General features: G+C 40.6%; 1 protein-coding gene across 3 annotated transcripts in view; it reads left to right on the top strand.

Annotated features, from left to right (window-relative positions):
* Window positions 1-17,378, top strand: part of CENPK (centromere protein K) — a 42,275-nt gene extending 24,897 nt beyond the window's left edge. The window contains exons 6-11 of one of the 3 annotated variants that reach the window (XM_039544920.1): window positions 516-562; window positions 2,287-2,369; window positions 2,508-2,606; window positions 2,892-3,027; window positions 7,663-7,716; window positions 16,806-17,378. In XM_039544920.1, coding sequence (XP_039400854.1) covers window positions 516-562; window positions 2,287-2,369; window positions 2,508-2,606; window positions 2,892-3,027; window positions 7,663-7,716; window positions 16,806-16,964 — 578 coding nt within the window. In that variant the 3' untranslated portion in view covers window positions 16,965-17,378. Of the gene's footprint in view, window positions 1-515; window positions 563-2,286; window positions 2,370-2,507; window positions 2,607-2,891; window positions 3,028-7,662; window positions 7,717-15,064; window positions 15,231-16,805 lie in introns of those variants that run through there. The other 2 variants (XM_039544921.1, XM_039544922.1) reach the window with 2 other exon arrangements.
* The last annotated feature ends 7,741 nt before the right edge of the window (window positions 17,379-25,119 follow it).

Genomic DNA, 25,119 nt, shown 5'->3' with positions numbered 1-25,119 from the left:
TATTATAAATGACTGCAGAATATGTTGATGGATCCCTGGTGGAAGATTTTTTTTTTTTTAAACAAAGGGAAAGGTCTTCTCATGTTCTTCTAATTACCTCAGTTTCTCTTATTCTTAAAAAAGACTTAAGACCCTGAGAAAAGTGCCTTGTATCAAACAATCTTCTTACGTAACTTGGATTTAAAATGTTTTGCAAAAACTTTGGCTTGTAGGCTGGAGGAAGTTCTGTCATACCTATTGATCAGACAAGTTTTATTAAAATTGGAGTTCAGTTTGTGATATATGTAGAGTAATGTGTGCAGTTTGGACCATGGGGGAAATTGATATTAAAACAATATTTTCCTCAGTGCAGATTAGACATTTGATAGGGCCATTTTTTTGATATTTGACTTCATCCCTATGATAATGCAAATGGTATGTCTTCCTCAAAAGTCTGACCTGCTTATTTTGCTAAATTTATTAATATTTGTTTATATTAAAAAAAATCAGGTAAAACAGTCTGTTTTATTTTTCAGTAATCTCCACCAATCCAGATGTTCTGGTAGCATTAGGAAAGGAAGAGGTAAGTGTCTTAGTTTATTACTTGGAAGTAACTTCTTACAAGTAGGTTTTTTACAAGTTTCTTTTCATGTGATTGGCTAGCCATGAGAAATTGTGTGTGCCCATTTGAGCACTATTAATTTTTTAATTTGCTTTTTCCTGAACTTTGTTAAGTACTGAATATTTTTAGTTATAGTGAAAATGATCTTTTTACCAGAACTTATTATATGGTGTCTTTTATGTTTAAGATATGATTTAAAAAAAATAATGTGCTGTGCAGAAGAGGCAGTACTCTGAGTTCTAGAGTTCTGTAGGAATAATATATGCAAATACCTATTTGAGTTCTTCCAGACTGGGGGAGAGAGGACAAATAAAGAATGTGTTAGTGGTAGCATTTCAATATATTGGTTGGACATTAGTATGTAACATTAGCTGGGAATATTCTTGTGGCTATAACATTGAAATGAATAGTTATACTTTGGCTAACACATAAAGACACATTTAGATTATATGGGTTTTGTTTAAAAATAACTTTTGCTTCACCTACCTTTTTGGTTTGGCAACCTCCCAGCAACTTTCCTCTGTCTTGTATCAGTCAGGCCAGGGAACCAAACTGCCAATACAAATGCTCTTTTAACAAAAAGATTGGCTATGTATTTTCCTTTGAGTGAATATCCTCTCCACTACGTTTGGTTTGACATTCCATTTTGTGGTTAGTTTAGCTGAGGGATACTGCATTTCTCATAAATCCTGTGTATATAAAACCCTTCTGCTCCTGGGGAATATTTTCTATATTTCATTTGTATTTGTTGGGAGCCAAATTTAAATTTTATTTTATAATTACATAATAAAGGGACTGTAATGGGGTGTATAGACCTCACACTGATGAGGAAGGTGCTAGACAGGGCATGGGGGCGGGGCTAGATGGAAGGCCTTTAAAAGGAAGGCAGCTGCAGTCAGCTGAGGTGAAGGAGCAGGACTGCTGAACAGGAGACTCCTGGAGCCACAGGAGGAACTCCCATCTAGGAGATCTTCACCCTGTCCCTATGGGGAGTGAAGTCCCGCAAAGGGTAAGGGCCTATGTAAGAAGTAAGGAACTAGGACCTGTGCCAGAACCTCCCAGTGCAAGTAACTGGGTGCGATCAGGTTCTCCCATCATCTGGTAGACAAACCTCAGAGAACTCCTATACAGGGACACAAAAGCATCTAAAGATAGTGTGTAGTGGAGAGCCCCAAACTTATTAAGGGAGCCACATCAATCTCAAAAGGACAGAGAGCATCTCAGTGTTAGTCTTCAGTAAGCCATGCATCAACTAAGGACCCAGGGTACTGGCCACGCCTATGTGGAGTGCATGGCATGGAGCCTCTGACAGAGTCAAGCCCTAAATTTCTTTACTGAGAAATAGTCTGAAATGAACCAGACTGCAGTGTCTTATACTTGTACCATTTCCCTATCCAAGATATGAATACCTCATTCATCGTCAGTTCGATTAGTAAGAGTAATCACCCTTTCTTTGAGATGTTCTCACTTTGGAGTGCCGTAATTGTTGTTCTGCCAACTATTCGTTTTGCAGTATGCTGTTATGTGAGATGTGGGTTGTTACAGATTTGTCTGTCAAGATAATTTTGGTTCCTGTCACTGTGGTATCTGAGTGATACCACAACAGCACTATCAGGTTTTGTTTTACGTAGCACTAATAGAGTGGCATTTCTCCATAATATACACTTCAATTTCCAATTTTGTAGTTGCAGAAAGTAGACCATGATCTTGAAATGGTGCTGTCTACAGTTCAGTCAAAGAATAAAAAGCTGAAGGAAGACATGAAAAGGTATAAAGTGAATTGAGCTTATGAATGCCATACAATTTTGATAGCAAATCAAGTGAGAAGCATTGTTTTGGTAGGTCTGAAAACTTCTAATTATCCATTGTTCCCTCTCTCATTTTTTTCTCACTTTCATATTTAAAGAGAACAGCAGTGGCTGGATGAGCAGCAGCAACTAGTAGATGCTCTTGATGTAACACATGAAGAAATGAAAAATCAAGTGGTACAATTTTCTGAAAAAAGGTATTTATAGTGCTTTTTTCCAGCAAAAAAAGTTAAAGGATTGAATATTAGTATGACAATTAAAATAGATTTTAAAAATCTAATATTAATGTTTGATATCTTTTTGGTAAAGATCAAATAATCAAGTAATAAAATAAATTTGAAATCTAGGTTGCAAATATGCTACAGGCTGCACTTGCACTTTGTGATATTCAGGTTATTGATGCCATTACTTCAGCAACAGTACCTTTTTTATTGAATTACATGTCACATCAGTTAAACTTTATTTTTACATTGGGTTTTTAGAGCGTTACAAGAACTGAAAAGTAAAATGCTGAAAATAAGGGCATATAAGGAAGAGCTCTTGAGTGCTCTGGGGGAGTTCCTAGAAGAACATTTTCCTCTCCCAGAAGAAGATGAAAGTGCTAAAAAGAAGAAAAAAGTAAGATTTTCTTTAAAATTATCAAATTTGAAAGATTTTTATTAATTTTTCTTTAACTTGGTTTTATATAATTTTAAAGTCACAATGCTGGAAAAGTGGAAATCATATTTAAGTCATACATATAGTGTTGCTACCATTATACTAGGCACTGGTGGGACCTCATCTGGAATACTGTGTGCAATTCTGGTCTCCCACATTTGAGAAAGATTAATTCAAACTGGAACATGTGCAGAGAAGGGCTACTAGGATGATCAGAAGAATGGAAAATCTACCTTATGAGAGGAGACTCAAAGAGCATGGCTTGTTTAGCCTACCCAAACAAAGGCTGAGGGGGAGAGATGATTGCTCTCTATAAATACATCAGAGTGATAAATACCAGAGAGAGAGAGGAGGTATTTAAGTTAAGTGCCAATGTTGACACAAGAGCAGATGGATATAAACTGACCATCAACAAATTTAGGCTTGAAATTAGATGAAGATTTCTAACAATCAGAGGAGTGAAGTTCTGGAACAACCTTTCAAGGGGAGTAATGGGGGCAAAAAACCTAAGTGGCTTCAAGAATGAGCTTGATAAGTTCATGGAGTGGATGGTATAATGAGACTGCCTGGAGTGGTATATAGCTGATCTGTGACCACTAGTAGCAAATATCCTCAATGGCTGTTGATGGGATACTGGATGAGGAGAGTTCTGAGTTACTATAGAGAATTCTTTCCCAGTTAACTTGCCGTTGGGTCATGCTGAAATGCTCAGGGTCAAACTGACCGCCATATTTGGGGTCGTGAAGGAATTTTCTCCTAGGTCAGATTGGCAGAGACCCTGGGGAATTTTTGCCTTCCTCTGCAGCACAGGTCACTGGTAACTTGCAGGTTTAAACTAGTGTAAATGGTGGATTCTCTGTAACTTGAAGTCTTTAAATCATGATTTGAGGACTTCAGTAACTCAGCCAGAGGTTATGGGTCTATTACAGGAGTGAGTGGATGAAGTTCTGTGGCCTACAATGTGCAGGAACTCAGACTAGATGATCATGATGGTCCCTTCTGACCTTAATGTCCGAGTTACTTCCTACAACTGTTCTTGTTGTCTAAGTGATACCTTTCAAAGTTTGGTTATATCATTGAGGGCTGGTATGGAGGCTTAGTGAAACAAGTTCTGAATTAGTCTACCCTGCTCCCATCTGGATAGGTTCATATTTTTCTTCAAAGACAAATTTTAATTCTTCAGCAATATTGTTGGCACAAAAGTGTTACAGAGAATAGTTTAGACTATTAACCTCAACTTCCTACTCAGGGAAACTGAGCTAAAAGTCATCTTTAAACTTTAGGGGAAATAGGCAGTCAGGGAGCATTTTAAATAGTAAAATCAAAGTCCATTGTAAAATCAAATACTTTATCATTACTGTTTAAAAGAATAGCTACAAAAACTAAAAACCTAAAAAACTAGTAAGGTTCTATTTTGGGCTCTTGAGGACACTTAGGCCCTGTCTGTTCAGCATCAGGTTCCCAGAACCAGTATAGGGAATGGTTGAACTGCTAGTGAGAAAGAGAGACAGCTGCTTTCAGCCATGTTATATCTGTAACCTTAATTTAATAGTAATTCACATACTTTGTCCTTGTCTGCATTAGTAGTTAAACCATTTTCCACGCTGGTTCAGAGGGACCCATTATTGACAACCATTGTCAGCAACTGGTTCGTTTCATAGGCCCCAATCTGGCAAACTCTTAAGCATATGCTTAACTTTAAGCATCCCATTGATCTCAAAGAGGCCTCTTGCATGCCTAATGCAGAGCTGCCAACTCTCCCTACTTTTTAATAATTCTCCCAATTTTTAAGTGTGGTTACAAAATTATCAAATCAGATGTAAATCTACGAATTTTGCAAATATATCAAAAAATTAGGAAGATTATGTATGTGTTGCATGTCATTCACCACTTGGGTCTGATGAACACAGTGCTGCATCTGCAGGGGTGTTCTTCTCCACTGCCAGCTCCCCTGTGCAGGGGTATCTGCAGCCTGGCCGTACACATGTCAAGTGCCACCATTTTGTCAGTCGGGCTGGGAGAGGCTTGCAGGGTAGCTCCTCAGTTGCATGGGTGAGCTCTCCTGGTAGGAGGAAACCTTCCCAGACCAGTGTGTCTGCCAGGAGCCCAAAAAGTGGCTGCTGTGTAACCAAGTGCCACAGGGAGCATGGAGCTCAGCTGAGAGCACAAGCAGTGTGTGGCAGGGATGACATGCTGGCATCCCTGCAACTTCTCCCTCTGCATGACTGCCAGTACCTGGGGCTGAATGGGCACCTCTGGGTATGTGACATTGCAAGCAGTTGCTGCAGCACCAGTAAGTAACCACCACCCATCAAGCACTGCCTACACCTGGTATTGGTGCCTCGTCTCCATGAGCCAGCTGACACTGGGCAGCTACTCCCTTTTTACCCCAACCCCACCAAACAGTCCCCTTCATCCCTATTGCTTATCCCCCAACTCCACCCTAACAAGTCCCTTTCCCAGCTTTCTGAAACCCACCTAATCCTTCTTTCAGCCCAGCCAGCAACTCCACTTCAGCATCCAGTGTCCCACCATCCTCTGGGGGCAGGATGACTCCCTCACAGCATACCACAAGAGAAATTTCTGAGGGCATTCCTGCCCCTGTGGCACATGCGCAGACTGCAGAGTGAGGGTCATTCTGCTAGGAAGCAAGCTGTGGCCATTTTGAATGGGTTGGCACACTGCAATCAAGCAAGTCACAGGCTGTGTGTTGCATTCTAACTGCTCTTTGTGCCCCTGCTGGCGCACTCCAGGTACCTAGAGCACAGTAATATAGTCCATCAGGGTCTATGGAGGCAGATGGAGTGCAACACACATCCTGTGACTTGTGCGGTGAATCCAGCACCCCAAACCCCACTGACAAAATAAGCCAAATATGGCAAAATAAAACATGGAATGGTTTCAGAAATGCTTGCAAAGGACCAAGGATATAGCCAATAGGTAAGACCTAATTATGGCTGTTGATGTTACTAAATGTTACTTCAGCTTGTACCGCTGTTATTACTCTAACATTCACAGAAATGGACCTAAAATGCACTACAGGCTTTCATGGTCCTACCTGAGACACCCTATTTGTATTTGGCTTTGCAAATTTGGCACTTGAGACTGCTTCAAGCAAGCGCCTTAATTTTTTTCACTCTCCAGTCTCAAAAGAAAGATGCACCCTTTTTGTCACACAAAGCAGTCTGAAAGTTCACGTTACAAGAAATATTTTATATGTAAATTGTACTTGTGGAAAGGAAAAAAATATACTTTTTCCCATGTGGTGATGGCTATCTTGCTTAAAAGTAATGTAATGTATGGTGCTGGTTAAATTTATCACACTGCAGAATCGGAACCTATTTTAAGAAACTGTAAACATTTAACACCATTGGTCTACCAAAAATAAAGTCAAATCTTTTTTTTATTTTTTTTTTAATTTTGCAAGTATAAAAACTTCTTTAAAAGTAATGTTTGAGCTAACATCCTTAGGACTTTAAAGTAGCAAACTAATAATTTCTCTTTGTACAATTGTTTAAAATGTCTCCCATGCTGATACTCCATATGCCAATTCTAGCTTTACTGGCAAATCTTGAATCCAGTGCCCAGCCGAAGAAGTGAGAAGAAAAAATCACCCAAGGCTGGCAGAATGTCTTTAGAACCACTCCATGAAGGCTGCTGCAGCCCGTAGAGTAATATAGTCTCCATGTCCCCTGCTCCCATAGTGCAAGGAGAACTCATGGAGGAGGGCTCTGTAGCACAACGGGACGTGTGTTCACCCCTTTGTGGCCCTTACCAAACATGGTCTCTGGTGCAGCAGAGCCTCGGAAGTGCTGCTGTCAGGGGACCCTCCACAGTCATGGAGGAAGGAGGTAGGATTTGGCCCTATGTCAATTTTTATAAATCACCTAGTTCTTCCTCCACTCCAAAGTTGGGGTTTATAATAAATCCTGACCATCCTTTAACTTGTAAGACTCATGAACTGGCTCTATGTTACAAATGAAGACAGTTTCAAATGATAACATTAAAAAAGGAAAACATTTAAAGAAAATCCTATGGCAAAACTGAATTTTGTTTCTTGTATTTGGGTAACCTCTAGAGGCTTAAACCAAAAAATATTAAATTGCAATATAAATTAAGAGTAAACATTAAGGCACTATGGACTGAACTCTTAAAACAAGATTACAATGTTTTGCAATAATCGCATGTTTACATCTCTTTGCCCAGAACTTTAGAAAATTTACTTAAAGGCATTGATCTTGTGATTTTTCTTACCAATCTTAGACACAGAATGAGTACTGTATACTCCCATGCATGTTTAATAATAAGATGTTTGAATTAATAAAATGTGAATCCCATTCTTGACAGACGTAACATTTCATATCTTATTTTTAACTTAGTTTAAGAGAAACATTCATTTATGTTTAGAGTTTACATTGAATTTGTTGCTGAATATAGGATTAAAATATGTAACTTTTGTAATATGACAACATTTTTAAATTAAAAAAATCAGTTTATTCATTACTCTGAATTATTTGCACTGAAATTTTTCTTTGTCAATTAACGTTCTTTTCTGACTCTGTTAGAATTTGAACATCTTTTTTGCTGCTTTTGTAGAGTCCAGCTGAAGAACCAACTGTACAACTGGTAACATTACATGAAATTTTAGAGGTAAAATGGTTTTGTGTGTGATGTCATTTTTTTTTCTTACAATGCTCAAAACTGGCAATAGCATATAAACAAAATTAATGATAGTGTGTGATAATATAATTAAAATAACTAAGATAATAGAAACAGTGTTCAAAAAAATCTTACTGGTTTCCTCTTTTAATCCCCGGGACACCCAAAGTTTATGGTACTAAACTCTTTAAAATTGTAAGCATAATTTAGCAAACTGATCCTACAATTTGAATTGAAAAATTATAGGCTTTTAAACTTCTAATTTTAAGATACAAAGTCAAACGTAAGTCATCTTTATATTCACTAATTTTTAAGTCAGATTTTATAACTCTTAACTTAATGGTTCATATTAGAAAATAATATTAAAATGGTTTGGTTAAAAAACCTGAACTAAAATGTTTAACTTTTATATTTTGTACTATTTGCATGTACACAGTTCTGAAATATAATGCAGCAACAAGTCAATTAATTTCTAATATATTCATATTGTTGGGTTATTTGATTTGATCGATAGGAATTGATAGGTCTGTTTTTATTTTTTTTTTAGGTTTTGTGTTTTTTTTTTAATTGCCAAGGATGCTCAATTATTGAATGGACACGCCTGTTATAATTTGTAAAAACCCAAATAAATTATGAATTTGTAAGGCGTAAATCTGATAGAGCTAAAAAGGTCGTTTGGATGTCAGCAGCTTCTCTATCCTAAACTTAATATTTGGGAATACAGGGTTGTTTTTTTTATAGGGGTCTGTGTGATCAAGACCTCCATGAAGAACAGCAGTTGTTCTGAGGGAAGTCCTGCAGAATTATAACATTCTGGTGTTTAGATGCTAAAATCCGGTCACTATGACATTGTTATGCTTTATTTGAAAGTGCAGACTGAGAGTTTTTGTACTTATGTCATTAACTTCAACTTCATGTTACATGCTTCAAGTATCTCAGCATGCCTTTTAGTGCCAAATTAGGTATAGCTTGAAAGCAAATCAAAAATTAAAGTAGCCAAACGAGTTAAGTCTTGTGGAAATATAATTTTGAAAAACGTATACCTTAAAATTACTCTTCATATTCCCTTAACTAATTTTAAACACCTGCATAGTACTAAAAGACCCAGATGTTTGATTTCTGTTTGAAAGAATAAACTAGTTCCAGAAATTCAGACTTGTTTTTAATTTTAATGATCTTAGCCTAAACTTTGAGTGTCACTGATCTTTGTTTTATTTTTTTGTTGAGCCATTTAGTGCTAGTTTCAGTGCCTGTTAAATTTCAAAACTGTTGTTTTAGAGACAAATGCAAAACGAGGCACATTTTACTTTTGTGATCACAAATTTAGGGTTTATTGTTTGTGTAAATCTAAGCTATTCCTATTCAGAACTGGGACCAAATAATGTATCCATTCCCATCCATGTTTCCACAATTTATCCATGTTTACTTTATCTTTTAAAATTATCAATGTATTGCTTTTAATTTATGTGGCTGCTATAAAGTGTCTTCTCTGAGTAGATGCAGCCATGTATTTCACTTAGGTGTGTGTGTGCCCAGTGCACCAGAGAAGGAGAAACTTGCCTACCAGTACCCATAGAGAGGTGGCACTCACACCTTGTGGCCATAGTACCTCCCCTGGCTTCACGAGGCAGCGCTGCCCCAATCCTCCCTTAGTCCCTTCTTATCCTCCGTGGCTGGAGTCAGAGGTCTGTGTGGTCTTAACCTCACAACCTCTCAATTAGTTTAGTTTTTCCCTTGTAATATATAATTAGCAGTACCATAGTGTTATTTATGTTAGTGTTAGAAATGGACTCAAGTGGCTCGGGACTTTCTCCTGAAACAGCAACTGCTGGAACAGGCCATGCGGCCTGCTTCGGTACTGAAGCCCTCATCAAGTCGGAGATTGCCCTTAGGTTCCAAGAGTGCTGCCGTTTCACATTTCGGAGCAGGTGCCTCTGCAAAGAAACAGAGGAGCTGTTGTTCCCTGTCTTCTCTGCCAAGGAGACGGTTGCATAAGACCAATCAAAACCACTCCAGGTCTCAGGTGATTATTCCACTTCCCCCAGGAAAAGCAGGAACTAGCACAAAGTTGGTGCTAGTGTATAGGATGGCGCAGATACCTCTAACCCTTCCCCGGTACCAAGTAGGAGGCTAGAAACACTGTACTGTTGACTCTTGTTCTGGCCACTGAGCATCTGTTGAGTCCAGTACCGATGAGTCCAGCACTGCAGCCCAATGTTCCCTTTCCACAGGTTATGGAAGCAGGTCCAATGCCAGGATTGGTACAAGGGACCTTGGTACCAGAAATCTCCTCAGCACCACTGCAGTTGGCACCATGGCGGCTTTCACTGCTCAATGTTGATACTGTCAGACACTCTGGTATCACTGCTGACTTCAGGATCAACACCACTTCTGGCATGTGGCATCAGCATGGTCGGTACCAACGGTACCGCTTCCATTGGCAGCGCCGCTTCCTGCCTCGTTCTAGGGATGGACAAGTCAGATCAGTTACTCGCTCTCTCTAGTTTTTCCTCTGTCCTTATCCCTGGGATCCTGAGGCTCCTCAGCATCTGAGTCGAGGTTGTTATCCTCTCACTCTCCATCACCTGACCAGCCTCAGGGGGAATTGATGGATTGGTACACGTCTCGTGGTCAGGATGGAGGCTGACTACCAATGCCTTATCCATGCTAGTGGCCACCATGGAATCTGTGGGATACTCCTTTGTTGGTGAGGTCCTACACTTCATCTTGCTTGATGGCAAGATCTCCAGCCAGGGCTTTGGCAGTGACTGTTGATCTGTGACACGCCCAGGTATCTGTGGTCCTCCCTGTGGAGCCTCCAGAGTCGTCCTGCCACGGTCTATCAGCCCTGGAACAGAATCTGGTTTTGGCTCAGTTAAGGGCCTCCTCTTCATCTCTGGATGATTCTGTGCAGCCTGTCTCATTCTCCTCTTCCATACCAGAGAATTATAAGGCATAGCAAGACCTTTTGTGGTTTGTAGTTGCTTCCATCAGTTTTCAAGTGGAGTTCTTGCAAGAGAACATGCGCAAATAGTGGATATCCTGTTGCCATCTGCCCCTGGGAAAGTAGCCATACTTCTCAATTATAGGCTTCTTGAACTAGCTAAGGCACTCTGGAGCATGCCAGCTTTGGTATTGCCTGGGGCTAAGTACATAGAAAAGCTCCATTTCATTCCCATATGGGAATTTGAGGTGTTTTATTCTCATCCGGTCCCAAATTCCCTAGTTGCAACTGTGGTGAACCACAGCACCTGACGAGGCAGGTTTATGACCATCCCCAAGGAGATGCAAATTGCTAACCAGCAAGCTATGTCAGAGTACACAGATGAGCTGCACGGCGTCTTGCGAGAAGAATTTCTGACATTTGTGACTGAGGGCTGCTTGGTGGCGCAGACTCCAAGGACATCTTAACTAGACCTCGCAGACACCTTAGCCAGGGTGATGGCCTCTGCGGTCACCAAGAGGAGAGCTTCCTGGCTGCAGAGTTTGGGCATTGCTCCTGATGTCCAGCAAGCAACTGAATATTTGCCGTTCTACTGCCAAATTCTGTTGTCAGACAAAACTGACAAGATGCTGCAGCCCTTCAGTCCTTGGAGGTGTACATGCTGGCAGTGTAAAGGCACCAATATGGCATTCAACAGCAGCAGCAGCATTATCTACAGCATACATTTGGCCAGCCTGTTCATTCTCCTTGGCAATGGGACTACCCCAGAAAGAGGGATAAATCCCACAGCAGAAAGTAGTTGGGCTCTGGGTTCATCCAATCCACACGCCCTCCCAGTACCCATTTTGATTCCTTGTTCCAGAGCACTGTTTCAGCCATTGCTTCCCCTCTCCTCATCCTCCCCAGTTTGGGGACAGGCTGGCCTGCTTTCCTAAGCACCATCAGATCAGGTTATGCCATCCAGTTCCTCTCCACACCTCCACTTCAGGGACCCCTCTCATGAGATACTGCTCCTCAAACAGGTCTGCTCTCTTCTGGTTTTGGGAACAGCGGAGGAGGTTCTGCAGGAACATCAGGTCAAGGCTTCTACTCTCAATACTTCCTGATACACCTCCCTCCCTTGGTTTTGGATAAGACCCACCCTTGACCTTCACAACCTCAACAAATATATCAGGTACGTGAGTTCCTAATGGCCACTCTATGGACCATTCTCCTACATTGTCTCAGAATGACTGGTTTGCTTCTTTGGACCTTCAGGATGCCTACTTTCATGTGTGGATTTTGCCATGCCACAGAAAGTTCTTTCTATTTGTCATGGTGGAACACCACTTTCAGTCTGCAATGCTTCCATTCGGCCTCTCTTCTCCTTCCCCCTCAGGACTTTACCAAATGCATGGCCATTGTTACGGTGTATCTCAAGAGGAAGGGATGACTGGTTATGAGGGATGGAACCAGAGAGGAAGTTTGTGCTCATGTCAGCACCACACTGCGCTTGCTCGACCATCTGGGTCTTATCCTCAACACGGGGAAGTTAATCATGGCTCTCACTCAAAAAATGAAGTTCATTGAGGCTCTGCTAGATTTCATGACATTGAACGTGTTTCTGCTAACCTACTTTTTTCAGACAGTTCGCCATCTTTGCGTCAGTCTGCAGTCTCAGGCTTCCACGACAGTTCGGACATGTCTGAGGGTCTTGGGTCACATGTCCACTTCCACGCAGGTGATTCAGTTTGCAAGATTGCGCCTTTGCCCCCTTCAAATGTGTCTCCAGGAAGTCTACCCATCCTACTCTTCATCATCTAGACAGACTGGCTCACCTTCCTCCACTTCCTCAACTTCCTCCTTGCAGTGATGGATGCATCCAGAGAACGTTTGTCAAGGCATTCGCTTTGTCCAGCCCTCACCAACCAGGATGCCTCACAGATGTGCTGGGGGGGAGGGCTGCACCTGGGCTTCCTAAAAGTACAGGGACAGTGGTTGGAACAGGAGGCATCACCCCATATCAACGTGTTGGAGCTTCGAGCCATTTACAAGGCAGGTCACACTTTGAGACTGTGTCAGAGACTCAGTGGTTCACATACTTACTGACAATACCACCTTGATACATTATGTGAATGAACAAAAAGGGGAGCATACTACAGCTTACGTTTCCTAGCGGCAATCAGGCTGTGGTAGTTCTACATTAAGGAGAACGTTACTCCAATAGCCGTTCACTTATCTGATGTTAAGAATCCTCTCCGGACTACCTCACAAGTATTTTTCTCTGAGTCATGAGTGGTCTGAAGAGAAGTGTCCTCTGGGTTATCTTCAAAGCCTGGAGCATCCCAATGATCAACCTGTTTGCTACAGGGGACAAGAAGAAATGTCGTCCCTTTTGCTCTTGAGGGGGCCTCGGTCCTGGTTCCCCGTCCAAAGCTTTCCTCCTCAGCTGGCAGTCGTGTCTCCTCTTCTTTTCCCCTGATGCTGATCACCTCAGGTCATTCTCAAGCTTGTAGTGGATTGGCCCAAGCTTATTCTCATTTCCCCAGCGTGGCCAAGATAGTGCTGGTTTTATCACCTTTTCTCAGTATCTGTTCAGCCTTCCATACTGCTTCCTCCCCATCCTGACTTGCTCACTCAGAACCAAGGCTTCACCTTGCATCCTGAGTTCAGCTCCCTTCATCTCATGACATGGCTGCTACATGGCTGAATGAGGAGGAAGTGTGATGTTCAGTGGCTGTCCAACAACTCCTCCTTAACAGTAGAAAATCCTCCACCAGAATGGCCTGTGTGGTGAAATGGAAGCAATTTTCAGTGTGGTCATTAGCTTGTGGAATCCAGCCAATGCAGTCCTCTATCCAGGACATTTTGGAGTACCTGCTGCATCTTTTAGTCATTGGGACTTGCATTTAGTTAACTGAAAGTGCATCTGGCATTTCATCATATTGGCATTTCATCCCCCCCTTTTCAGGGAAGATCGGTCTTCTCCAATACCATGATAGCCAGATTCTTAAAAGGGCTTCTTTTTCTACACCCTCCCCAGACTAAGAGCTGGTTCCTCTACAGGATCTTAACATGGTCCTAGCGGCCTTAATTGAACCTCTGTTCAAGCCCTTGACATATTGTCCCTTCCTGCTTTTGTGTCAGAAAACTGTATTCCTGGTAGCAATAACATCTTCAAGGAGTGTGTGAGAGTTGCAGGCTCTGAGGAAAGAATCTCCTTATATATACAATTCTCCAAAGACAAAGTGGCTTTACTATTGCGTCCAAATTTTTTGTCTGAAGTGGTTTTTCAGTTTCATTTGAACCAGGTGGTATATTTACCTGCATTCTTTCCTAAGCAGCATTCATCTCTGGAGGAGCAGTGTCTCCCTACATTAGATGTCAGGGGATGTCTAGCCTCTTATCTGGGCAGGCCTAAACCGGTTTGTGCTTAACCTCCTTCGTTTGTGTAATGTGCAGAATGCATGAAGGGTCAAGCGGTCTCTTCACAGATGATCTCCAAATAGATAACATCATGCATCAAGATTGCATATGAAACAGCTTCAGCTAATCCCTGTCAGTGGGTGTGAGCTCATTCTACAAGAGTGTAAGCATTCATAGCATTCCTGAGTGACGTTTCCATATTGGACATTTGCATGGCTGCTACATGGTCATTGATACATACATTTGCGAACCATTACACCATAACTGCATCTTCCAGGGTTGAGGCAAGCTTTGGTAGAATGGTCCTGCAGTCCTTGTTTAGGTAGACTTTGAGCATTGCCTCCTGGGGAGGACTGTTTTTGTGAGTCACCTAAGAGGAATACACAGCTGCGTTTACTCAAAGAAAAAGAAATGGTTACTGGCTGTAAATGTGGTTCTTCTAGATGTGATGCAAATGTGTATTCCATGAACCACCCTCTGTCCCCTTTGCATCGGAGTCTTGATTCTGGGCATTCGGTGTGAAGGAACTGAGAGAGGGTTGTGGTGGTGCCCCCTAATGTAGCCAGGGGAGGTGTTACAGCCACAAGGCATGAGTGCCACCTATCTCCAGGTATTGCTTTGCAAGTTTCTGCAGCTCTGGTGTGCTGGTATACACACAGCTGAGTGGAATACGGTCTGCATCCATGTCTGCATCACATCCTGAAGAACCACACTTACAGCAAGTAACTGTTTCTTACTGTATATATTTTCTGCTATAGAGGTACAATACCAGTAGTGACAACTGTTTAATTGGAATCACATATATTACCAGGGCAAAGAATAGGTATAAATAAAAAAAATAAAAAGTAGTTAAACCCACAGTCCACTGTGGCAGCCATTCTTAGACACTCCTATAAGTGTTACATTGTATTTTATGTTTGGATTTAACTTCATTTCGTATAGCAACTTTGCATAAACTCTTGCTTATGTGTTCCATTACTCCCCCTGTAGGAACATGTGATCTGCCAATTCCTGTTCCCTTAAATTCCCTTTGTAAATTTTTATCAGAAGTGCCTCAGTAAGTTTTCTTGTGCTGCTTCATACTCTAGAGATATTGCATGTTTCTATGCACAGTGTAACATTCCTCCTTCAAATCTCTTCAGTGATGATTCCCACTCATGTTAAACTAAGAATTATTTTGAAAAATAACTTAAGAAGAAGAACTAACATGATGCTTATGGTACAAAAACAAGTATAAATAATTTAAATAAAAGCAGTAGAGAAAGAGTTATGGTAAAGGTTATTTCAGAATATGGGTGTTGCTGAAAAGTCTCGCGAGCAACAGTTTATGAAAGATCATGAATTAATATTGTGAGAGATGAATAGAAGATATGGGGCAGGGAAGTACAGAGCAAACATTTTGGTAGATAGGCTGGAGCAAATCAGTGGAGTGTTTTGAAAGAAGGAAGGCAATTTTGATGTGAATATAAAATGAATGAGTCATCAATAAGGGTATTTGGAGATTAAGATTATGATGTATCTTTGTATTGGGAAGAAGGCAAGCAGAAACATTTTGTGTATATGCTAAAGTCTGGAGAGCTAGAACTTGTAGAAGCCATAAAGAAGGGAGTTGCAATGGCTAAGGTGAGTAGAGATGAAAGCCTGGGTAGGATTTAGGCTGACATGGCTGTCAAGGCAGTGGTGTTCACAGACAATATTGTGAAGATGGCAGTAGGCAGATTTACAAATATATGAGGCTCTAAGAACAGGAACAGAGACACCAGGCTGATGTTCAGATTGCAGACCGTAGAGTCAAATGCGAAGTCTAGGTCAAGGAGGAAAAAAAAGATGGAATTGTTTGTGGGTACTTATCTTGCTTTGGGAGGGGTGGAGGGATTTGTTTGAGATACATAACTGAAGGAAGTTGATTAATACGTTGATTCACTTGCTCAAGACAAACAAGTGGAATAGATAGCAAGGAGATGACAAAGCATTAAAAATATGAAAAGATATGTATCTAGCTAAAATTAGTAAAATTAGTAGCTAAGGTTAAAAGTAAATAGAAGATGACTGGAAAAGGGGAGCCGAAAGCCAAAAATAGAACCTTTTGGGACTCAGAAAGCAGTTTCTTGGCTCATGGTCAGAGAATGGAAATTCCATTGTTTTAAGTCTGAAGAAAGGCAAGGGAGAAGGAGCCTTTGTTGGCAAAAGAGATCACTTGGGGAGTTATATTGCAGTGAAATGAGAGAGAGGCGGTATCTGTTGGTGGGTATGAGAGAGAAAATATCTAAAATGAAGATTTAACATAAGAACATAACTTTTTTGCTTAACTTTCTCTCAAATTTGGAAGCCTGTTAAACAGATACTAAATCTTAAATTGCTACATTGTCTTTGTGGGCTTTTATTTTAAAAAACAAATAAATTGCAGTTACATTCCATTATCTTTTGATTGAATGGCTTGCATAACTATATGCATACCTAAATCCAATATATGCTTTTGTTTTATTGTGGGGAAATTTAGAATATTGTTGAATAAGGGAAGATAATCAACTTTAATTTTATATTGAACAATTTCATACTTTAAAAGATCAATTAAACATTCTTTAATGAATAATTTCTATTTGGAACAGGCTTTGTATCTTTTAGGTAAGCAATTCTTATGACATCAATGTGTTCACCTTTCCTTGATTAAAATAGATAAAAATCAACCTATTTTATGCATATTTTGAATCTCATTCTCTTGATCTTCCAGCGTCTTATAAACAAATTAATGAGTACACCACATGAACCATATTTGACAATCAATGACTCGTTCTGGCCACCTTATGTTGAACTGCTGCTGCGGTATGGAATTGCCCTGAGACATCCAGAGGATCCAAACAGAATACGCTTAGAAGCCTTTCATCAGTAAAGACACCTTTGTGACTATTTAAGAAACAGAAATGTGTTGAACCAATACTCATACTTAAATATATATTTTTGTGTGTGTGTATATATATATTCTTTGTGATATTTTATCGTAAGTCTTTGGGTGTTAATCTTTTCTGCTTGAACAATATTTTTTGACAAACCATACCTGTTTTAAGTGCAGTTACTTACGAAGCTTGTAAAATGACAAAACTTTCTTTTAACTTCAAATTATGATAGCCGTTCATCCCATTAGTTGTTGTCTTTATGATAGGTGTTCCAGTACTGTGAAATTAGGTAGTGCTTGTATTCTGGAAAATTTTCAGACGGCTTAGATAAGACTCAAATTCAATTGCAGACAAAATGCTTAAAGTTGCTTGTTTTTTGTTGATTAATTAAAGAAAAATAATGCTTTGCATATGGCATGTTTGTTTTCTTATGCAACACTCCCTCGGGATTTGTCTATGTTAGCACTTTTGTTGGTAAAACTTTTCTTGGTTGGGGGCAGGGGCGGCTCTATGTATTTTGCTGCCCCAAGCACGGCAGTCAGGCGGCTTTCGGCAGCATGCCTGCGGGAGGTCCACTGGTAACACGGATTTGGCGGCATGCCTGTGGGAGATCCACCAGTCCCGCGCCTTCAGCGTACTGAATTGCCGCCGAAACCGCAGGATTAGAGGATCTCCCGCAGGCATGCCGCCGAATCCGCGTTACCAGCGGACCTCCCGCAGGCATGCCGCCGAAGGCAGCCTGACTGCTGCCCTCATGGCAACCAGCAGGCCGACCCCCGTGGCTTGCTGCCCCAGGTACGCGCTTGGTACATTGGTGCCTGGAGCCACCCCTGGTTGGGGGTGTGGGAAAAAAATACCCCGGCTGACAAAAGTGCCGGACTGAATTACCATCACTTGTTAGCTGTGGTTTAATTATGGGAGAGCTCTGTTCTATTAGCATAGAGCAGCTACATGGGACACCTACAGCAGTGCAGCGGCACAGCTGTGCCACGGTAAGGTCTGTAGTGTAGACAAAGCCGCTATGTGGCTCCAATCCTCTTACTTCCTTTTAACATTTATGCTACACTTCTGTGCTAGGCTTGAACTATCCCAGTTCAGTTTGTAGGTCTGAAGATTAGCAGTGTGAATTTTTAAAAATGGAGAAATAACTTCTTTCACATTTGTTGTATTCAGGATGCTTTGTGACCAATGGCAGAAATTAGTGTTGGGTTTGAGATAAACATTCAAGAGAATCCATAGGTCTTTTTGTGCTGAAAGAGTTGGAAATTGCTCATCATGCAACTATGGGTGGGTGGGTTGTGTGTGCGGGTGCTGAGTGGTGTTGGTGGGCTGAGATATACAGGAGGTCAAACTTGATCAGAGGTCCCCAAATTCTGGGGCGTGAAGAAATGTTCAGGGGTGTGTGGTGGCCCTGGGCCAGCCCACACTGGGGGGCAGGGAGGGAGCCCCACCCCCAGCTCTGCTCTGGCCCTGACCTCGTATCTGACCCAGTCCCCAGCCTTGACCCCAGGCTAGGAACGGAGCCCCAGCTAGAGGCCGCAGTGGAGGCTGGCAGCTGGGTCCGCGGCTGCATGCAGAGCCACTATTACCCTAAATTTTAGACGCCAATTAAATTAGCCTACAATAGCACTTCTGATTTAACAAAAGGATAACAAGGTTGTGGCCCGCCTTAAAGGAATTGCCAGGTTGTTATCAGGGAACTTATCTCGGATCTGCAGAGGGCTCCCCAGAGCAAGCTAGCCTTGCTAACACCTGAAAGGACACGGATACAGCCTTCTGATCAAGGATTGACACACACACAAGCAGACGTTCTTTGAAAACATAAGGATTATTTATTTAAAAGAAATTTTGAAAATTAGTCATTTTAATAAAGGAAGAAAAGATGCATAGGATTTAATAAAACACAATAGAATTACATTTAAGAATTGTACAATAAAGCGATGCAGCAAAATAAGAGAGAGACTGCATAAAATATCTAACACATACCAAGAATACAGTAGTTCCAATGTAATAAGCATATAAAGATCCTGCATACACAAAGGCTTTAGTGTTAATGTCACAATCTAATAACATACTTAATACAATGCAGTATACGCAGCCACTATATGCACATACGATAAACCATTATGTCACAGATTGAAAAAAAATTTACTTAACACAAACCTTAACATTTAACACTAAACATTTAGCATTTAATATTTAACATTTAATATTTATTTAACATCCTGTGAGCACTGGCCAAGTGGTTTCAGGCTGGGTACAGGAGATCTCATTCAGGAGCAGGCATTCAACTTTATTAACAGACACACCCAGGCACTCTTTTTAAAAAAAAAAACAACAACCCCCCGTCCCCATAAAATTAGACTTACACTCTCACACCAAAATCCCTCTGACTCATCTTAGGTCCTTCTGCTCTGTCTCAGTGGTGCCGGTGCCGGAGATGGTGATTGCTGTTATTTCTGAAGGTCACTGTGGCTGTGTGTCTTGGAACTGCAGGTGGCTGCCTTTACAAGTAGCTGTCTTCCCGTGGCATAGCAGCCTTAAAGCTGCTGCCTTCTAGAAGGTTCAGTTGCTGCTGCTCCTCCAGGTAGCTGCTTGATTGAGCTACTATGAAAGCTGTTGCCGTGGTTACCTTTAGAGTTCAGCTGCTTTTTCCGGGACTATTTGTTCTTCTCCTTAGGTAGCTTTTGTTCTTCCACAAAGCCTCAAAACCACTACACTCACTCTGCTAACTGTCGGCCTTATATAGTGGTTGCTCTTTCAAGGTCAGCTCATCTCAGCTAATCAGTTTCTAGCTCTTCTAGCTCCTCCTCTGATGTCATCCTATTTTTAGATACAGAGCTCCTCCCCTATGACGCTACCTTTGGAAAGCTAAGCTCCTCCCTCTGATGCCATCTTGGCTAGATCTCCTCCCTATGACCATCTTTAGCAAAACAAAGCTCCTCCCTTTGAAAATGGAATTTTCCACTCTAAATTTAAACTACGTTATCCCCATCTCCACCATTTTGGTCTGCCATGTCAGATTTTTCTGATTTTAAACTAATTTCTAATTAATTTCTACATATTTAAAGCCTTAATCTTAGAACTAATTACTGTTTTATGCAAATCAAAGTGTCCTGATACTGTCACTACCTTAATTATGTTAATTAGGAGATGTAAGTTTTATGGTGTTTTTAAACCACCTCTGAGGTTTTTCTGCAAGCCTCTATAAAAGTGTTGCAAGGTATCTCAGCACATTCAAAGCAAAATCTCTTTACACCACTGCTGGCCCTCACCATGACCCAGCTGCGGCTCTATTCCTGCCCCAGCTTCAGCCCCCTCACCTCTGTCTGCAGTCCCCCCCACCCTTGGAGCTGCATCCCCCCCTCCTGGCTAGTGCAGTGGGGGGGGGGCGTGGATGGGGCAAGAAGGGGTGTGACCCTGAAAAGTTTGGGGACCATTGGACTAGATGATCTAAGGACCTTTTTGGCCTTAAACTCTGACTGACTTTTCTCCTAAAATGAGCCCCTTAATGTAGTATACCACTTCTGTTAATAACACTGCACTTTACATTGTCTCCACTTTTCAGAATTAATTTAGCAAGGCTTGTAATACTTAATATCTGTGTTCTGTGTTTTTCAACAGTTTGTAATTTATATTTGGCACAGGGAATCCATTAATCCAGCAAGAAGTCTTCTGGATAACCATGCCCGTCTTATCCTAATTTTCTTAAGTGTACCCTTGATCACAGTCGTGCCTGAATAGATATTAAATGATTTGCACAAGGTTACGCAGGAAGCCTGAGACTGATTCTGGAATTGAAGCCTGAAGTTCCATGCCTGTAGGCCTGCAACATGTGTAACGCTGGGAGATATAACCTGCCTTTTGGTTAACCAGATTTCAGTTTATTAGGGTTTAGCACTATATGATACAACCCCCATGCTTTTTAAGTAATACAAAAAGTATTGTGCTGGCTTATAGAAACAAACCACATTTTACAATAATTATGAGAGGAAGCTAGAGAAGCTATTTTGCATGGTTTGCTCCTGTAGCTTCTTAAAATTAATATGGAATGTAAGAAAATTGTATATGAAAATACCTGCAATCTGTCTCCCTTGAATTTACAGCTTTTTTTTTTTAATGACTTGGACAGAACTGAATATAGTATTTCACATGTATTGCCATCAATTTATACAATGGCATTAAAACGTCAGTATAGCTTTCTGTCCCATCCTTTATACATCCTAACAAACTATGGGAGAGGGGAGCCAGTTAGCACTACTGTGTATTGAGCTAAGGCTTTTGTTGAGTTATTCTCAGGACTTTTTGTGAGTGATTGCAGTTAATTTAGAATCCACAAGGATCAATTCTCTCTCTGGTCCTTTTCAGCATATAGATGTAAGTACTAGGGGAACTGTTCAGATCACATGGAGTCAAGTGCCAGCATTATGCAGTTGACACAGAGCTCTACCTATCATTCAAAATATACAGCCACACCACTGCCACCAAGATGGCCCAAAGGGTGGATGAGATCAGCTCCTGGATGAACAACAGCTAGCTGAAGCTGAACCCAAGCAAGACAGAAAGTGATGCTGATGGGCAGAGAAGGGCATTTTGAATAGTCCTCAGCCATGGTACAGTCTACTTTGGTCGAAGGTACACATCCACAGGTGGTCAATTCACTCAGTAGTTCAAGAGTACTTTGGATTTCTCACTGATGCTAAGCTCTCATATAGCAGCATCAGTGAGTAATGCTTTTTACCATCTCCAGTTGGTAGGAGACTGTGTCCCATCCTGACAGATATGACATGGCCATAGTTATTCATACCATCATCACTTCTCAGCTGGATATCAGCAATGCAATATATCTGAGCATGAAGGCTTCAACACTTAGGAAATGACAATATAGAATGTTGCAGTGCATATTCTCAGCAACACTGGCTACCACAAACATATCAAAACTGTCCTCCATTCTCTGTACGGGCTTCTCATAGATGTGCCAATCAAGTTCAAGGTCTCAGTACTTCATAGCCTGGGTCCAGGATATTGCAATGTCCTCTAAAACTCTAGAATAAAGACTTATTGACAGTGATGTTCCTCTGGTATAATGGAACTCTCTACAATAAGGGTAAAAGCATGCCTGAATGGGAGACAGAACTTTCCCAGGGGGTGGTTTAAAACTAGGATGAACTCTAGAGAAACTAGGGACCACCACAAAGCTCCCCACCTTCCGATTCAAGTGCAAGGCGCCTTTCTTTGACCTTGCCTTCTCCACCGTATCTACAAGATATGAAACCTAAAACTCTGCCAAAACAAGACACATTACTTTTCTGGGAAGAAAATGAGAAACAAATAATACATGACACACGTTTAGTCACCTTGCTTAATACACTACTGGAAGGTTCTCAGAAACTATGTTAATGAGCACAGTATAAGAACCTACATAGAATAGAACAGAATGTGTTATCCTCATAATGTTACCTTGTATAGATATTTTTTGTCTGAATTTTGACTGACATTGTACTGTCCTTTCACCAGTGCTCCTCTGAAGTTCCTCAAAGTCTAGCTCAAGTCTTAACTAACCTAAATAAATTTATCACCTTCAAATTTTGCCAATTCACTGTTCACCCCCCTTTTCAAGGATGCTTAGCTGTTTCCCAGTTCGGCCTTTGGGTCTTCATTTTCCAAAATTTGCTTTTTAATATCCTGGTAATTCCTGTTGCTAACTATTCTTCTCTTTATTCTCCGGCACCCTCAGGAGCATAGGCTGTCAATCAGTTTCTAACCTTCATTTCAGTCTTGTGGTGGTCTGTTCAGACTTCTGAGTGTCATGTTGATGGATTTAGCTTCTTTCTCTGTTGTTCTGCATAATGTTTCTCTAGGTCACCCTCTTTTTCTCTACCTCAGTGCTGTTCATGTTATCACTTGACATGAAAATCAGGTTGGTGGCACCCTTAAAGCATATCTTAAATATGTCCATCATGTCTTCTTACTATGTTTGATGCTTTAGGTTGGTTTGGTCCTATAACTTCTGATGTTGCAGAAATTATTTCCAATTAACTCTGAAGATCTTTTGCATGCATTTACTTTGGAATGAGTTGATCTTACAAATTTTTTTGTAGATTTCTATGACTTATCTCCATGAACGAGGACAGAAATGATGCTGGTGTTAAGAATTTGTATTTTTGTATCAGTGCCAATGCGTGCTACTTTTCCAAATCTTTTCAAGTTTATGGAAGTCGTTTGCTGCTTTTGGTATTTGTTGTTTGACATCTAACATGGTGTCACCATCACTAACATCTGGTGTCTAACATCTGACTCCATAGACAGGTAGAATGGCTTGCTTACTTCTAGTATTTCTCCTCTGCTCTGATGGTTGCTTTTGGGACATTGATAACCATATATTTTGTCTTCCCCTTGTTGAACAAACCAACTTGTTTTGCTGTGCCTGACAAAAGTTGGGTCTTATCTTCCATCAAACAATGTGTTGGACTAAGCAGGATGATGTCATCAGCACAAAAAGGGTAATCTAATTGTGCTTTATCATTTTTCCATAAAATTTGTTGGTTGCCTTCTACAATTATTTTCCTCATGACATAATCAATGACCAGTGCAAACAACAGTGAGGACATAATACACTTTTGCTTTACTCCAGTTGTATTAATACTTCTCTCTCTCTTGGAAATGCCTCACTGGAAACATCCTAGGAACAAGATAATTACTGATTACTCCTAGGATTGTATTTGTCTTTTTCACAGACATCTCACATTGGAGGCTCATAGTCATTTGTGATCGACCCACACACGGAGGTCTCTCTCCTCTTCTGTCTATTGCAACTTGAGGCCCAGCTTGTAGCAGAAATTCTTATTATTAGACCTTTAGTATATGACCTTGCACTTTGTACTATTGAATTTCATCCCATTCACTCCAGCCTTCAGGTCATCTAGATCTTCCTATATGATATTCTGATCCTCTCCTGTATTGACAGTGCTTCCCGACTTTTGCATCATCAGCAAATATCATTCTCTGACTTCTCCTTTTTGTGCCAACCTCATTAATAAAAATATTGAATAAGATTGATCCCAAAACCAATTCTTGAGGAACTCCACTAGTAGCCTCCTTCTAGTCTGATAGTTCACCTCTCAGCACAACCCATTGCCCTCTCCCCTTTAGCCAGTTCCTTATGCATCTCACAATACTTGTATTAATCCCTGTCTTCCCTAATTTACCTAATAATTTCCTGTGTGGTATCTTGTCAAATGCTTTATTGAAGTCCAAGCATATTAGATCTACTTTGCTTCTCTTATCTAAAAAAAGTCATTTTTCTCAAAGAAGGAAATCAGATTAGTCTGGCATGATCTACCTTTAGTAAATCCATGTTGCATTATCATATTTACCATTTTCCTCCCTGAATTAATTATTTTTTCTTTCACAATTTATTCTAAAGCCCATGTACTACTGAGATCAGACTAACAGGACTGTAATTGCCTGGAACATTTTTGTCCCCTTTCTTTAATGTAGGTACCACATTAGCTATTCTTTAGTCATATAGTGCCACCACCTCATCAACTGATTTATTAAAAATCCTTTCTATCAGACTAGCAATCTTATGTGCCAGTTCTTTCAATATATTGGGATGGAAATTATCCGACCTCCCTGATTTGTGCACGTTACACTCTTTGTTTTTCTTCTACTTTATATGTGCTAATTTTCATTTCTAGACAATCATTTCCATCAGCTGTACTGCCTTAATGCCTATGTTCCCTATTATCATCCTTACTGAAAACTGAGGCAAAGTATTAATTTAGTTTTTGGACCATACATAAATTATCTGTACTCTTATCTATGCTGCATAGTGGCTCCAACCTCATCCTTCCTTATTCTCTTTTTATTTATTTAAATACAAAACCTCTTCTTATTTTAATTTCCTTGGCAAGAACTAATTCAGCAATTCTCACTTTATTCCTACATTTTCTAGTAGGTTTCTTTGATGATCCAACACCCTTTACCATTCCCTATAGGTTCTCTGCTTACTCCTCAAAACATGTTTGAGTTGGTTATTCATCCAGCTGGGTCTGGGGTCTTTCCCTATCAGTTTTTTCCCCCTTGCTTGGGATGCACATTTCAGATAGGATTTTTCTTATAGTTGAATTGAAGATTGTAATAGCTCAT

This window comes from Mauremys reevesii, linkage group 6 (assembly GCF_016161935.1).
Source record: "Mauremys reevesii isolate NIE-2019 linkage group 6, ASM1616193v1, whole genome shotgun sequence".
Classification (NCBI taxonomy): domain Eukaryota; kingdom Metazoa; phylum Chordata; order Testudines; family Geoemydidae; genus Mauremys; species Mauremys reevesii.
Note: the sequence above shows the minus strand (reverse complement) of the source record. Positions and strands in the feature narration are given on the sequence as shown.